This window comes from Rhagoletis pomonella, unplaced genomic scaffold (assembly GCF_013731165.1).
Source record: "Rhagoletis pomonella isolate Grant_MI unplaced genomic scaffold, Rhpom_1.0 Rhpom_scaffold_00004, whole genome shotgun sequence".
Lineage (NCBI taxonomy): Eukaryota > Metazoa > Arthropoda > Insecta > Diptera > Tephritidae > Rhagoletis > Rhagoletis pomonella.
Window position 1 is genome coordinate 55,666,245 of NW_023458558.1, and position 15,563 is coordinate 55,681,807.

The 15,563-nt window shown below is 35.8% G+C and overlaps 1 protein-coding gene across 1 annotated transcript in view; it reads left to right on the forward strand.

Annotated features, from left to right (window-relative positions):
• LOC118738271 (protein timeless homolog) overlaps positions 1-15,265 on the forward strand; it is an 83,926-nt gene extending 68,661 nt beyond the window's left edge. The window contains exon 6 of the mRNA XM_036469196.1: positions 15,220-15,265. Coding sequence (XP_036325089.1) covers positions 15,220-15,265 — 46 coding nt within the window. The remainder of the gene's footprint in view (positions 1-15,219) is intronic.
• Positions 15,266-15,563: the final 298 nt, after the last annotated feature.

A 15,563-nucleotide genomic window follows, 5' to 3' on the forward strand; every position in this document is an offset into this window, starting at 1 on the left:
TGCTTGATTACTACAATTAAAGTTCACTTTCTTCATTCTCAATTAGAAATGGGCGCGGGATATCGGGACCGGCGGTACCCACGCTACTGATTTCAAAATGGCCCGGATGGGCGGTATCGGGAAGGTCTGTAAGAATTTTCCGGGCGGGATGGGACCAAAATACTTTCCCGATACTCCCGATAATGAAATATTCATCTTTTTTATGTTTTATTTTGACGAAAACGAACAGCAAAACAATACAACATAATCAGAAGAGGCCAGATATTTCATTTTTTTTCGTTATTTAAAATAAATTTGATTTGGGCTCAAGCCTTAAAAATTTAATTTCGGGATAAGCGGGACCACGATTGAATATCTAGTCACAATCTTACATTAAGAAAAGAGTTTAGTTACATCAACGAAATATGTGTGGTTGAACCAAGGTCTATTAAACAGGGTGCAGCTCTCTTTTAAGGTACCATAATGTCAAGAACTATAAGCAAATATACATACATATGTGTTCAGCTGTTAGTGTATTGTCTTTTTCAAAAACTAAACGCATACATATGCCTGAAGTTGGAGAACAAAACAGTCACCAAAGTTAAAATTCTCGATTAAACTTTAAATACCATTAAAACCCCACTAAAGTTATCTCAACATAAAAAGATGTATGTTTCAATGCCTTCGAAATACACAGACAATCATACATACCTACATACATACGTCACGACCTCGTCGCAAAACTGTGCAACATTAACTTTCCATGGATTTCATATTCAATCAATGCAACATTTTCACCATCCGAAAGTCAGGAAAACGAAATGGAAATTGAAGTCAATTGAATTGAGCGCTTTCGTCCGCGAGAGAATTCACACAGTTGGTTCACGTGCGGAAAACGAATGCATACATTGTAAGTACTACACAAACAAACGAACGTAGAGAACTAACAGAACTCTCGATATTACAGGCATTTTTTTGCGGCACACAACTTTTAAAGTAATCAATCATTTCAACAAATTAACAAATGAAAAAGCGAATAAAATAGCGTAAAATGTCCTAAAATAAAACAAAAAATGGAATAAAGCCAAAATGCTTCACACGCAAGTGAACACCAACAGCATTGCGGAGTGAAAATTTGAGAAAAAATCATACAGACAATGACAGGCAAAATTGTGCAAACTGATTATAGTGAATGGTTTGCCTTGCAAAAGTCGCTAGTAAAAAAGAGGAACCTAAAAACCACATTGTCGTTCGCAGTTTTCTTTTTTTTTTGCAGCATACACAAGTTTTCATTATGTAAGTATATATTCATACTAGCGTACCCGGCGAACTTCTTCTCGCCCAAAATTAATTTTTTGTTTGATTATTTTGGTACAACACTTTCACCAACTCCGCACTTAACGACTTCCAATGGCACATTTATCTGCTCTGATAATGGTTTTGTGATCGTCAGAATCGTCCATTGCCATTTTAAATAACCGAACCAAAGCTTTGTGTCCGTGACGAAGTTCTTGCAATTTTCCAATTATCTGGCGTTTCATAGTATGTACGACATCAGAGTTGCCAACGAAATAAATTTGAATGACTTTTTTCTCTTCATTCACTGTCTGGAACAATGATCTGGTTCGATGGTGTATCTGTATAGCATAGTCCACATAACCGACATATTTTTTTAGAATTGATACAGTTTTGAACCTGGGCAACCATTGCTCGGAAATTATTTGCCCCGCTTTGTTAAATGTCCTTTCCGACACGAAAAGATAAAGTAGTAGTAGTACCGCCGGTTTTTACTCTTACTCAATAATGTATGTATGAGTAAAAACTATCGATAAATCTTACAAATCCATCGATATTTTCGATATTCAAAAACCATCGATACTATCGATAGCGCCATCGATAGTTTTCCGGCTCTACTAAGAATGGTGAATGCACTCGCTTCGACAAAGTAAATGACTAATTTGTAACTACTAGGCTGTAACACCGTGTGACAGTACATTTTACACACAAAGAATTAATATATTGGCGAAACTATGCGTAAATTATAGTAAAACTGCGTACATTCTCTCTGACGTCAGGATTTTTTTTAACGACTTTGAAATTTAAAAAATATGATTATTTCAAAAACTTTTTTGAAAAATTCAGGGTGTTGTATAATAATAATTGTATCATATAACAATAATGGTATCATAAAAAATAATTATAACAGAATAAATTTTTTGGTACATAAGGACGAATGGGTATGGAAAATGTCCTTTACAAATTTTGTCCTTAAATATCCTTGAAAATTTCTAATATTTATTTTTGAAAAATGTAATATTTGAGAACTAATATATACATGACGTCACTATCGAATTTCGTCCTGCAAACTTTATTAACTTAAAAAGATAAAATTTATTAAAAGCGCACTTTTGTTTTTAAATTCAACAGAATTTTTTCTCTAATTTGGTATCAATATTGTTATTTTAAATTGCACTTATTTTTTTTTAAATAATTTTCTGAATTAATCATATTATTAAAATTTCAAAGTCCTTTGAAAATGTTCAGACGCCAGATCGAAAAACTAAAAACGCAGTTTTACTATATTTGGTCGTTTCTATGGTGTGTTTTAAATTTTTTTGTTTTGGTCGCACGGTGTAATATATGAAACGCATTAATGTCTGACATCGTTTAAAAAAAAAGTCCTTTCAAATGACAAGTTTTGAAATAAAGAACAAAATAGATTTTAAGAGAAATAAATAAAGTCAAAAAACAGCATCATGAGAAAAGGGACTGTTCTTTGAAACAAACTAGGTACGGATGGTCACCGTAGGCATATGTAGGAATATGTTATTCCAATGAAAAAAGTCATTAAAATAAATTTGAAAAGGAACAGGCATGAGCGTCGAGCACAGCACGGACATCCGCCGTTCGGATGGGCGAACTTTAGTCAAAATGTTAATTGCCAATTGAGGTCAGTAGTCTTTATTTTGAACGGCATGCCATGACCTTTTAGGTGCTACTAGCTATTGCGTTAGATGTGTTTGAATATAATCGGAGCAGCGGACACACAATTACCATTTCCTAACTTTTATGCTTTACTTTGCTCAAGTGAATGTGGCATGTTACATATCGCACTCAAATTTAGTGCAAAACTTTCCTGAATGTGTCAATGCTTTGTAAAATTCCAAGGATATGACATCTCTGGAATAGAGGCTGCAGCGTAATTAGGTCACTATTAGTATTTGTGTAGTTTTATACGTTCAAATTATTAAGCTGCTGAAAGGGAAATTAATGTTTGAAAGTTTGACTAAATTTTAAATCGATAGTTTACAGATAGTTTTACGTTCAGCTATTTTTTCGATACTACTATCATATATAAAGTCACCTTTGACCTCAATGGTATGAATTTGTTTAGCGTTAACTCGTAGTAGCCATGGGAAAAAGGTGGATCATAAAACAAATACATAGTTAATATGAAATTCTGATGTCAAACTAAAAAAATTTAAAAAATCGAGAAAAAATCCAAGCTCCAAAGTATTTAAAGAAATTATTACAATATTGGTTGTTAAGCTTAGGGAGAGAGGGAGACCAGATTTAGTGTTGAGAATGAGTTAGACGAGGTAGGGGTCCCTTTTGTTGCGAGATATTTGTCGAGCTCAACGAGCCTATACGGTTTAAAGGCGCACTGCATAGGCGTTATATGAGAGAGAGCAAGAGAGAGAGAGAGAGAGATAGAGAGAGAGAGAGAGAGAGAAAGATGTGTGAACAGGCAGTTGAAGCCGTGGCACAAGCTATGGCCCTTTTACCAAGAATTTATTGAAGACTCCAATCAGGGAGATATGCTCTATCAGCCAAAGGCTACCATAAAGGTGCCACCTCTGCATAAATCCCTGCAGAGTCCCTGTTTGGTTTGTAAGCCGTAGCTTACTAAGGGGTTCCAAAATTACTCCGGGAGTTGGCCAAATGACATATGTTGGAGATATCAAGTAAAGCGATGATACCAATACCAAATAATCAGTCAGAGAAAGCAGAATCCTTGCCGAGGAACACTCTCAACCAACATATTCATATTAAGAGATTGTTGGTTTATAGACTGATTTAGTTAGGGAGTAATTGAACATCCTCCTGAATACATATTTGTGAGGGCTTACGTTCGACGAATTAGGGTCGCTACTCTAAACAAACCATTATTATTTTCGAACGGACCCCTTTAACTAGCTTATAGAGATAGAAAAGATACAATTAGGGTTAGGGTTTCGTGTTTCCGTCTTTGATAAGTGTTTGGCCGAGCTTCTCGTCTGCGTCTTCATGTTCTTACACAAGTGGAGGGACCTACAGTTTTAAGCCTCCTCCGAACGGCAAATGGATTTTATTAACAGCTTTTTCATGGCAGAAATACACTCGGAAGATTGCTATTGCCTGTCGAGGGATGACTGCTGTTAGAAAAAAAATCTAATTTAGAAGTTGCTCGGACCATGGTGCGAACCCAAGTCTTTCGGAGTGGTAGTTCGCCCCTCTAACCACCCGGCCACAGACGCCGCAAGTATAGATTCTATATATAAGGCACATCCAATAGTGGATCACTTCCATGTTAAGGATCAGAGTAATGCAGAGTAGAAATACGGCAAGTTTGTTTACGCAATGAGTGTCAACCCGCAAGGAGAAGTGTTTTCACCGCTACTATGGCTGGTGGTCTTCAACAAAAGACCCTGTAGGCATGCTGGTATCGAGTCTATTTCTTTCGGTTGAAGCGAAATTATGGAGGACGCTCTAAAAAGGTAGATTCTTCCGGAGAGAAAACTGACCTGATGCTTTTTACAAATAAGGCAAAATGAACTGATTTTACGAAGCCTATATTCAAAAGTATAGAACTGGATTTGCCACAAAGGCAGTTTTTCTGGATCGCAAACATAATTGGAGGTTAAACATCGAAGAATAAGCAAGGAACTGCTCGGTTGCCCTCTATGTAACCAAAAGAATGTTTGGCAACAAGCTAAAGATTGCATACAGTATGTACACGACTATAATCCGAAGCATACTTTCATAAGGAGTTCTGATACGGTGGATTATCCACCAAGCTTAGGATTACGGAGCTAATAACTTAGCGGGATTCAGAAGTCTTGGTGCAATGGGTGCAATGAGGTGATGACCAACGGAGGTGCTGAACGTTCTACTCGATTTACTACGTATAGATTTTTTTTAATCGAAAACCCTGTCAACGTAATCAGTTTCCGTTCCATCATTTCCGTTGCTATATTTCCGTTTCACTTCAAAAAAAGTATGATATGGAGCGAAACTACGAAGGCTAAAATAGTTTGACTGCCGAGTTTCAAATCACTTGGTAGTACAATATTCATAGCATAAGTACTAAGTTCAAACTAACCCCCTGAGCACTTGAAAAATTGTCAACCTTTGCGCCTAAGCTATGCTGCGAAAATTTAATTTTGTGCGCTTTAAAAACGCACAACAAATTTACCAAATACAGACAAATCTTAGAAACATTGTTTTAAATAGGCGCAAATTTATCGACAAATAGTCAAGGTTGATTATTTGCTAAGTGCACTGAATTGGGGGGTAACACGAAATAAAATTATGTTCACGTGTACTATGTAAGTAGTAAGTAGCAAGTAGGTCACTAGGCTTTAGATGATTTTCTTATTTTCCCCTTCAATAATTTTAGTAAACTTTTTTCTTTAAAATTTTGTAATGGAAACGCAGTCGAATATGTGGAATTATTTTGCTTTTGTGTGTTATTTTTGTTTTTGTTCATTTAGCAAAATGAACTGTGCATGTGCCAAATTTCGTGTGAATGCATTCGAGTAACATCAGCTAAAGTGCGAACACACATACATGTGTACATATGTACTAAGTAAATTGCAAACGAGATGTACTTCAAACATATGTACGTAGGGTTGCATCTACTTATGTGTCAGTGCATTTCATAGAAAATCGGTTTAATGGAAAATAAGAACAGCAGCATCAAATATTCAGTGAAAGTTGACGGATAGCGCCAGCAAATGAACTCGTAAATGTATGAGGTTCACAGGAATTCAATGGAAACGTACCCAAATGCACACATATATGTATTTATATAAGCAAAATGTGAGTTCCGCAAATGAACTAATGTAGTCATACATATACGAGTATTTATGTATATTAGGATGCCCCAGAAGTTTTTGTGAGAAATTCGATGCGCATACCCTCAAAATTGTTTCCTTTTGACCTAGATAACATATATCGATGGACCCCTGCAATGACGTCACAGCTCAAAATTCAAAATAACTTCCTACTTACTTTAGTAAAGTTAAAACAAGGATTAGAGACATGAGACACTTAAGAGTAGTAAGGGTTTTGTTTTGCACTCGCCATGATATTTGGAACCACAGCGGACTGAGACTGATCGATTTAAATACTAGATTGAAGCATAAAAAGATCCATCAACCCACGTGGTTGTCTCCGGATCGAAAAACGAGACTCCAAATCGATCAGGTTGTGATAAACGGAAGGCACGATTCCAGCATTTTAGATGAGCGTATACCACGAGGCCCAAAAATCGACTCGGGCCACTATCTTGATGCAGCCAAGTTACACACGCGCCTCGGTGCAGCAAAAAATTTGCGCCAAAAATGTAAAGAACACAACAGACGGTCAATGCATTCGCTGCTCGACTCTCACACCTGCTCTTAGAGAGCACTTTTCAACAAGCCGGCACATGCGACCAGTGGAACCATATTTCCCGCTCATTAAGTACTGCCGCCGAGGAAGTAGTAGGATTTCAGCGAGCCCGAAAAAAACAAGTGGTACGCCGAGGAGTACAGAGAAAAAAAATACCGCCTATAGGGCCACGCTGTGCGACCAATGTGTGACCGTTATAGAGAACTGCTGAAGAGGGAAGCGAGCGTAGAGGCGAAATACGTGAGTACGAAGAGCTTGAAATGCTGGCCGACAGAAAAAACGCCCAAAAATTTTACCAGAGTTAGGCGGCTTGCGAAAGGTTTCAATACCAGGGCGAAATCCTGTTAGAACAACAACGGCGACCTATAGACCGATGTGCAGAACGTACTTAAATTATAGAGGGAACATTTTTGCATCCTACTGAATGGTAGCAGCACTGAAATTAGTGGAGAAGACGAACCCGAGCCCCCAATCGATGAAGAAGGAGTCGATGTTCCAGCACCGGACTATGACGACGTACGAATAGCAACGAAGTACGGTGCATGCATCAACTCCTTTGCAGAATATGGTCAGGCGAACACATACATGACGACTGAAATTTAAGTGTGCTCTGCGCACTCCACAAGAAAGGCGACCCTGCCATACGCGCCAACTACCGCGGGATCAACCTTCTAAGCATAGGTAACAAGGTCTTATCGAGCGTATTGTGTGACAGACTGAAGCCCACCGTCTATGAACTGATTGGGCCTTATCAGTGCGGGTTTTAGAACTGGTAAATCCACCATAGACCAGGTATTCACAATAAGCCAAATCTTGGAAAAGAGCCGTAAGAATGGATCGACAGTCGCCATGTATTTTTCGACTTTAAAGCCGCTTTCGACTTTACTAAAAGGAGTTGCCTATACGCCACGATGTCTGAATTTGGTACCCCGTGAAATTAGTACGGCTATGTAAAATGACGTTAAGCAATACCACCAGCAGCGTGAGAATTAGAAAGGACCTCTCCGAACAGGTCTATACCAAACAAGGTTTCAGACAAGGGGACCCTTTCGTATGATTTCTTTAATCTGATGTTGCAGAAGTTAATAAGAGCCACAGAACTGAACCGCTCGGGAACAATTTACTACAAGAGCGTTTACTTTCTGGTCTCCGTTACAGCAAATAGGCCCCTCCCTGTAGTACGATTCTGTTAAATAGTATCTTCTGAAAGCGTCATGGTTGTGACACAAGCCGCGAGTTACAATTGAAGTTAGATAACTCGTATGCGTAGGACTAACACCGTAGACTTGAAAAAAGTTCTTTGAAAATGGTTTTCTTTTATTTCATCATGATCCTTAGTCTATGGCATTAATACATGTATAAAACCACAATATCCGTTAAATGTCCACCATGACTCCTCTGGCAACACAGAATGCGCACATCAAAATTTTCCAAAACTCTTTGAACGCGTATAATTTCGTTCTTTAGCTCTAGAATAATCTCAGTCTTATTGGCATAGACCAGATTTTAGACGTAGTTCCAGAGAAAGAACTCCATGGTGCCAAATCGTAAGATCTCGTTATTTCGTGAGACAGTGCATTCTGGAACTTCGTTCGCAATAAGGCCAATATATCAAGCGATGTGTGGCGAATTACACCGTCCTAATGAAACCAAATGGTGGAGTGCAATAAGGCCCGCGGGTATAACGCCCATTGGCTTTATTTCCCCAAAAAGATAAATAAAGCCCATGGAAAATAATGCTCACCGGCAAAAGGCAATAAAGCCCGCGGGTTTAATTTCTTTTTCAAAAAGCCAATAACGCCCGCGGACTTTATTTCTCTTGTTTTTAGGAAATAAAGTCCATGGGCGTTATTACCGCGGGCCTTATTGCACTCCATCAAACCAAATCTAGCCCAAGACCATGCCGTCTAATTCGGGTCATAAAAAGTTTGTTATCATGTCAAGATAACGTTCATTGTAACAGCTAGCGCAAAAACTACACAAAACAGTGACACGTTGTGGAAGCATAGCTTTTTCTTGAATGACATTGGATTCTCAGTACCCCAAGCGCGGCAGTTTTTCTTGTTAACCTCTACGATTAGGTGAAAATGTGCCTCATCCTTCAAGATGATTTTTTAGCAGCTTCAGCTTCAAATCGTTACGGGTTATCGCGATCCTATAGCAATAAAACTTTGTATATAGGTACATACATATGTTATTTAGGTCAAAACGAAAACATTTAGCGGGTATGAATATCGAATGTCTCAGGAAAAAAAACTCACTCCTCTCCTTATGTTCTGGAACACCCTAGTGTGCATACATACATACATATGTATGTTTGCTTACCCTTTGATGCGAATAAATTTAGCAGATGCACTTGCAGCATTTCGTCAGCGTCAAACGATATGCGCGCGTGAGCATATGTCGCATGCAACAAATGACGAGTGCAGCAACAAAATTAGCGGAAAATTCACAGAGCATCGTGTAAATGGATGCCAGTTGATAAAGTCTAGTGCTGATGTGTGAGTAGCTGTGTGAGAGTGTTGATATTTTTGCCAGCAAACTAACGAATTACGTTTGTATTAGACACAGTCATCTGCACGAATATCCTATAAAGTCTTACTCGCTTGCTAAACGCAACACATATGTCAACACTATATTGCCACTCGCATTTGGAGCGTTAATAATTGTCACTCAACGGGTGAGGAGCAAAGCAATAGTAGCGCAAAAAAATGAATTTAAATATCAACTGAAACGAGTGCACTAGTTGAGGGCAAAGGTACTTCACAGAGCCAAAGCTTTAAGTAATTGTTAATACATTTGTGAATTTGTATGTATGTATATCACGGTTTAAAGTTGTAAATATGTACATATATACTTTTGATGATAAAAATTCAAGAACTTTTGAAAACTCTGTCATGTATGAAGATACATCTATGTGCATCTGCCAGATACAACCGATTGAAAGAGCAAGAAAAATAAAATATCTGTTACTATCTTTTAAAATATTGTGAACTCGTTTTTGAGATATGTAGCTTTCTTCCAATGACTTAAACAGAACGCTTTTTTGTTGAAAGCAATGTATTTATACACCAAGAAAGCATTATGTTTAAGTCACTGTAAAAAAGAGCTAGTACATATCTTAAAAAGGAGTTCACAATATTTGTAAAGATTAAATCTTGTCTTTATTGCACAGTTGTATGTATTAATGTATTATTAAAGCTTCATTTTAATTGATTTGATCGTATATATATATACATATATATATTTTTTTTTTTAATTTAGGCAATGCTATGCCAACGTCGATACGACTCGACTCTCAGTGCTACCACATTGTGAAATTCACAAGGTACAGCGGTATACGGAATAACCGTTCGGATATCCGAATCTGGAATCCATTTATACGTCAAAATTTCTATACCCTATATGTACAACCCTATGCCACATCACATCTTCCTTTTTACATTTGTTTCAACGATTTTTCTAATGGATCTATCATTTTGCAAAGAACGGTATACTGAAAGTTTTAAAAGCGAATGTGTAGGTTCGACGTTACAATAGGTTTGCTCGCGAAAAAAAATCAAATTATGCTCTTCACCCGCAACCGAAATATCGAATAATGTCTAGCCTAGTATATTGCTGTGAAAATAGACTAGGTTCTATCTATAGTATATGGGGCGTTCCACGTCAAACGCAACAGTACTAAAACCAAAATTCTATGCGCCGGATTAGTAATATTAAAGTCTTAAAATTATCGTCCATATGGCCCCCATTTAAAGCAGTGTGGCCTTTTGAAAAATTCAATATGGCGCACAGTGGTACAGCCAGAAAGCGCACGAAGACCGAGGTAACAAAGTTGTTGTCCATAAAAAGGTGGCAAAGTCAGCATTTGTTAAGTATAACTTTCGTTTGCTTATACTAATTAAAATATTTGGTCCATTGCACTGAGTTTTGTTCTGCAAAATAGTGTTCGAAGGGAAGCGGTTTTTTATGTTTTTTTTGGGGTTTTATGATTTTGAGTGTGGGACCAGATTTAAAAAATTCAACACAGCGGATCCATCATAGTGGCAAAAATAAATTAAAATCGAATCGATTTGCTTGAACCGTTCGATTAGATTAGATTCGTTATACTAAAATTAGTTGAGCTATAAAACTGCACACTTAGAATTTTTCTAAAAAATCTGAATAGAAAGTTGCAAATAAGTATGCAAATTTATTGAATTTTCCTGAGTTTTGTACAAAATTTAGAGATGTAGTTTTTATGTTTTTTGTTGTAGGACGAACTATATATTTATAAAAAATTATCGAAAATAAATTATAATAAAAAACTTTTCAGATATTGCGAAAAATTCTCTGTGTCAATACTTTTGTCCGGCACTGTATATGTTTTTCACCTTTCCGAAAGCTACCGCTACATGGTAAGCCGGGATGTATCCATTTTGAGTAAATTAGCGTCCTTAAATTTCGAAATACTGAAGTTTCAAGCATTTCTGAAATTTACTGTTATATGAAAAGCGGCCGTAATTTTAGTTCGATTTCAATAATTTTCAACGTTTTGCTTCTATGTGGCAAGCACAATAACCACACCGTGTTTGGTAAAAAAAGAACGGTTACCGAGATACATATATGTGATCATAAGTAGGCGGTGCCACGCCCATTTTTCAAAATTTTATCCTAAACGTATTTCTTGCTATAGAATTGTTGCTAGCATCAATTTTGAATAAATTAGCTTCAATAATTACTGATGTATCGAAGATTTTTTTAAATTAGCGTTATATGGGATGTGGGCGTGGTTTTTGTCCGATTTTAAAAATTTTCGGCCATTTCGTATGTTATACCAAGGTTAACAACTGTGCCGAGTGTGGAAAACATCGGTGCAGCGGTTACCAAGATATACACATGTAACCATAAGTGGGCGTGGCTACGCCCATTTTCCAAAAATTTATAATATTCGTATTTTTCGTCTAAAACTTATTGTAAATATCAATTTTGAGTGAATAATCTTCAGTAGTTACTAAAATATCGCAGTTTTCGTATTTCTGAAAATTACCGTTATATGGGAGGTAGGCGTGGTTATTGTCCGATTTTGCCCATTTTCAATACCGTCCGTCCTACGCCCGAAAAAAGTGCACATACCAAGTTTCGTTAAGATATCTCAATTTTTACTCGAGTTATCGTGTGCCCAGACGGACGGACAGACAGTCACCGCTTAATCGATTTCTCTTTTCATTCTGATCATTTATGTATACATTTGTCTCTATCTATCTCGATTCGTTTTGCCTGTTACAAACAACCGTTATGTGAACAAAGTTATAATACCCTTGTGCACAAGTGCGCTCGGGTATAAAAAACGAATAATTCTGCGAAAGAAGTTTGAAATTAGTTTTCTATAACGTTTCAAACTTGAGTTTATATGAGTTTTGTTAGAGAATGAACTGTGTTTTAATTAAAAATTCTTAAAAATAAATAAATAAACACGAGTGGCAAACAATATCACTTCGAAATGAGTGTGCACTAAAGGTGAGAAATTTTAAGTGTGTTTGAAGAAGGTCAATCAGTTCCAAAGCTCCCAGAAATTACGGAAATAGCAGTACAATTTTCAGAATTGTGCCTTGCTGTTTAATTATGTTGAATGTGATACAACAAAAACTTTCTGAATGCTAAATGTTTAAAACCAACCCATCAAAAGATAGCTAGTTTTCCAAAAAATACATCCTACATATTACACAAATATATTTAGTACATGCAGTAGAGTAAACTACATATTTGAGGGATTCACAACGGCGTCGTAAGGGTCGTATTGTTGTATGTCGTAAGCTTTAAAAGCTTAAATAAATGTTTAAAGTACGTGAAACGCCAATCAACTATTTTTTAATACTGCAAAATTTCATAATATGACTTTGATGGTACTTTTCGAACCTCTTTAATATATTTTTTAGGCGTTTAAAGTTTACTACATACAACAATACGACACTTATGACACCGATGTGAATACCCCAATTTTAAAATTTTGCAATTTTTTCGTGCACTACATATTGTACATAAGTACATACATACGCACTTAGCTTTTAGCATAATTAGTTGACAGCCAACAAATCAGAGTAAAATTGAACTTTTCATACAACTAAAGGTAGAATTTTGAATTTTAATTTTAAACTTTTCCATTAGTGAATTGTTGATGCCGAAAAATAAACGAAAAAACAACTGCTAGCTTTACAAGCCATTTTAAATAGCCTTAACTATTTTTAGCGCTGTTTTACAAGTATAAAGTTATGCTTTTTATGCTTACTGAAAAGAATTTTTTTTTTTTACTTTTTCCTTTTATTTGATATGCATACTATACAATAGCGAAAGTTTCGTTAATTAATTGCTTTGTGTGAAAATGAAAGCAAGCAAGCACTTTTTATCTTTTACAGAAATTAATTTGAATTGTTGACGTAAAAAGCGCCGATTATTATATAGCAACAATAATCTACATTTTTGTTAGGAAATTGTGATTAAAGGGTATTTAAAACTAAAAAATTTCAATGTATGCTATACCCTGTGCCCTGGTCAAAGTAACATCGCAAAAATTTAGAAAAAAAACGGTTTTTTCTTAACAGCGGTCGTCCCTCGGCAGGCAGTGGCAAACAAACCTCCGAGTGTATTTCTGCCATGAAAAACAGCTTTTCATAAAAATACTATCACCGTTCGGAGTCGAAGTCTTCTATGTAAATATGTACTTAAAATTTTAATATTTTTTCGCCCTCAAGAGATTTACATACATCAACATATTGTACGGATTAATGCATATGTATATACATATAATTCTGCGGCGCGCCACCTGGAATCAACTCTGCCCACCCATGTAAACGCCGCTGTTTACACAAAAAAAAAATTGAATTCAGCAATTCGTTTAGAAGAGTGAAGCTCAGATGGAAATTCAATGGTGACAATTTAATATTTTAAAAAGCAACTGCTTTTTTTAGTTCACATAGAGTTAGCTGTTTGATTAGCGATGGAAAGTTGGGTACAAATGTACTTTTTTCAGCCCATTATTAATTTAAAAATATACACGGTACAAGCACTCCACTTTAGGTACAATTGAAACGTAGCCAAATAGCATTTAGGAAACCTTTTCTTGTTTTTTTTATTATAGTTGATTGCGCCGAACTAGTTCATCAAAGCGGGAACTGGTGATAAAACATTGTGCTCGAATTCGCTTCGCAACGCAGGATGGACAGCGGATATTTCCTTTTAAAACGTCAAATTGAAGAACTTGGAGGAAAGTGAATCATCTTTTTTAAAACATGATTTCATCTATAACTGTTTGCAATTATTACTTTCAACCAAGCTTTATAGTGCAATTTGTTTAATTGGAGTCTGAGATTTGAAATCGAATCGAAAGGAGAGGTGTTCCTCCTAAATACTTTCACAAATGTATATGGATGAAATGCAAGCAATTCATTTTTTTTATGAAATAGGAGCAGGAAATTTGGTTACTCATACGCCATGCATCACCGCCTTTTATTAATATGAAAACGGAAACAATCGATAACGCGGAAGTGATTAGTCGCAGCGTAGAAAATTGAGGGATAGCACCTTTTGTTTTTTTTTTTTTAATTAGCATAATTTTCAGTTCAAGGCAGCGTATCATATATGTATTCATTTGGGAATATTTCGAGGTACACCGAAAAATTGTAGCAGATTAACTGGGCTATTTTTCCAATAAAGTTATTTGCGAAATCGTCTTCCCGCAGGAAAATGTCAAGTATTACTCAGAATGAAATTAGCGTCCATCCTAATTTTTTGGCGTGTAGTACACAATCATATACAGTTGAATATTAGAAACAGATGCACTACAAAACCTATTATGCAGTGATTGTCAAATGAATGTCAATCGGATAAGCAACTAAGTACTTCATTATGAAAACAAATATGCAAATCAAACACTACATTAAATCAGCAAATTTAATATGACACACACTTTAACAAAAATTAGTTATTTTCGGTATGTAAATATTGCATTTAGTATTTGAATAAAATATGAAAAGTTTACTCATGCAAAGCATGCGAAATGCATACATTGTAAATCTGGTTAAATTTATGTATAAATTCTTAAGTATGCATCTGAGTGCATCCAGTTTAAATGTTTAATTTTTAAATAAAAATACATGTATACATATACATATCCACCACATACTTATGAGCTAACTGCGACAACGCAGATTTTGAAAACAATTTATTCTCTGATATTAAAAATAATTTCAAATATTAAAGAATATATTTAAACAAGGACAGCGCCGACGCACAGTGCCCCACACAGTGAATCGGCGAAATTAGGCGAGTTATCGCAGAAAAATGAGACTTGGTGTGCTGGTTCAGAATATGTAAATTAAGAAAGATTAAGATTCGAAATGTTGGCAGAATCGGGTGAAGGACATAACTACGTCCTATACATCCTTAATTTTAAAGTTTAATTTTAGCCACAATTGTAAACAGAATAAAGCTAAAATTAGTAGCTGTCTGTGAAATTATGTGCTTAAGCTTTGTGGCAAATTTCGTGTCGTTAGGTGCAAGGACATGACTACCTCACATATATCCTTTATCTCACAAACTAAATTTTAGCTACATTTGTGATCAGAATGTACTAAAAACTAATAATATTTTCTAAAGATAAACTTTTTAACTCTTGGCAAATTTTGTTTCATCAGGAAATTATTGAAAAAAATTTATAATTTAATATTTTCTGTAAAAAGGATCATAACTAAAATTTTTTGTAAATTTGCTTAATAAATAAGATTTCAAATGTATCTATTATGTTTTTTTGTAAATGTATATCTCAATTTCTACAAATTGATATTTTTTTTGTAGACCTAAGTAATGATAGTTCCGGATCCCGCATTAATAACAAATGAGCCATTAAATCCCTCGTCCTTTTTCTTGTATGGGAAAATCGCAAATTCCTTATA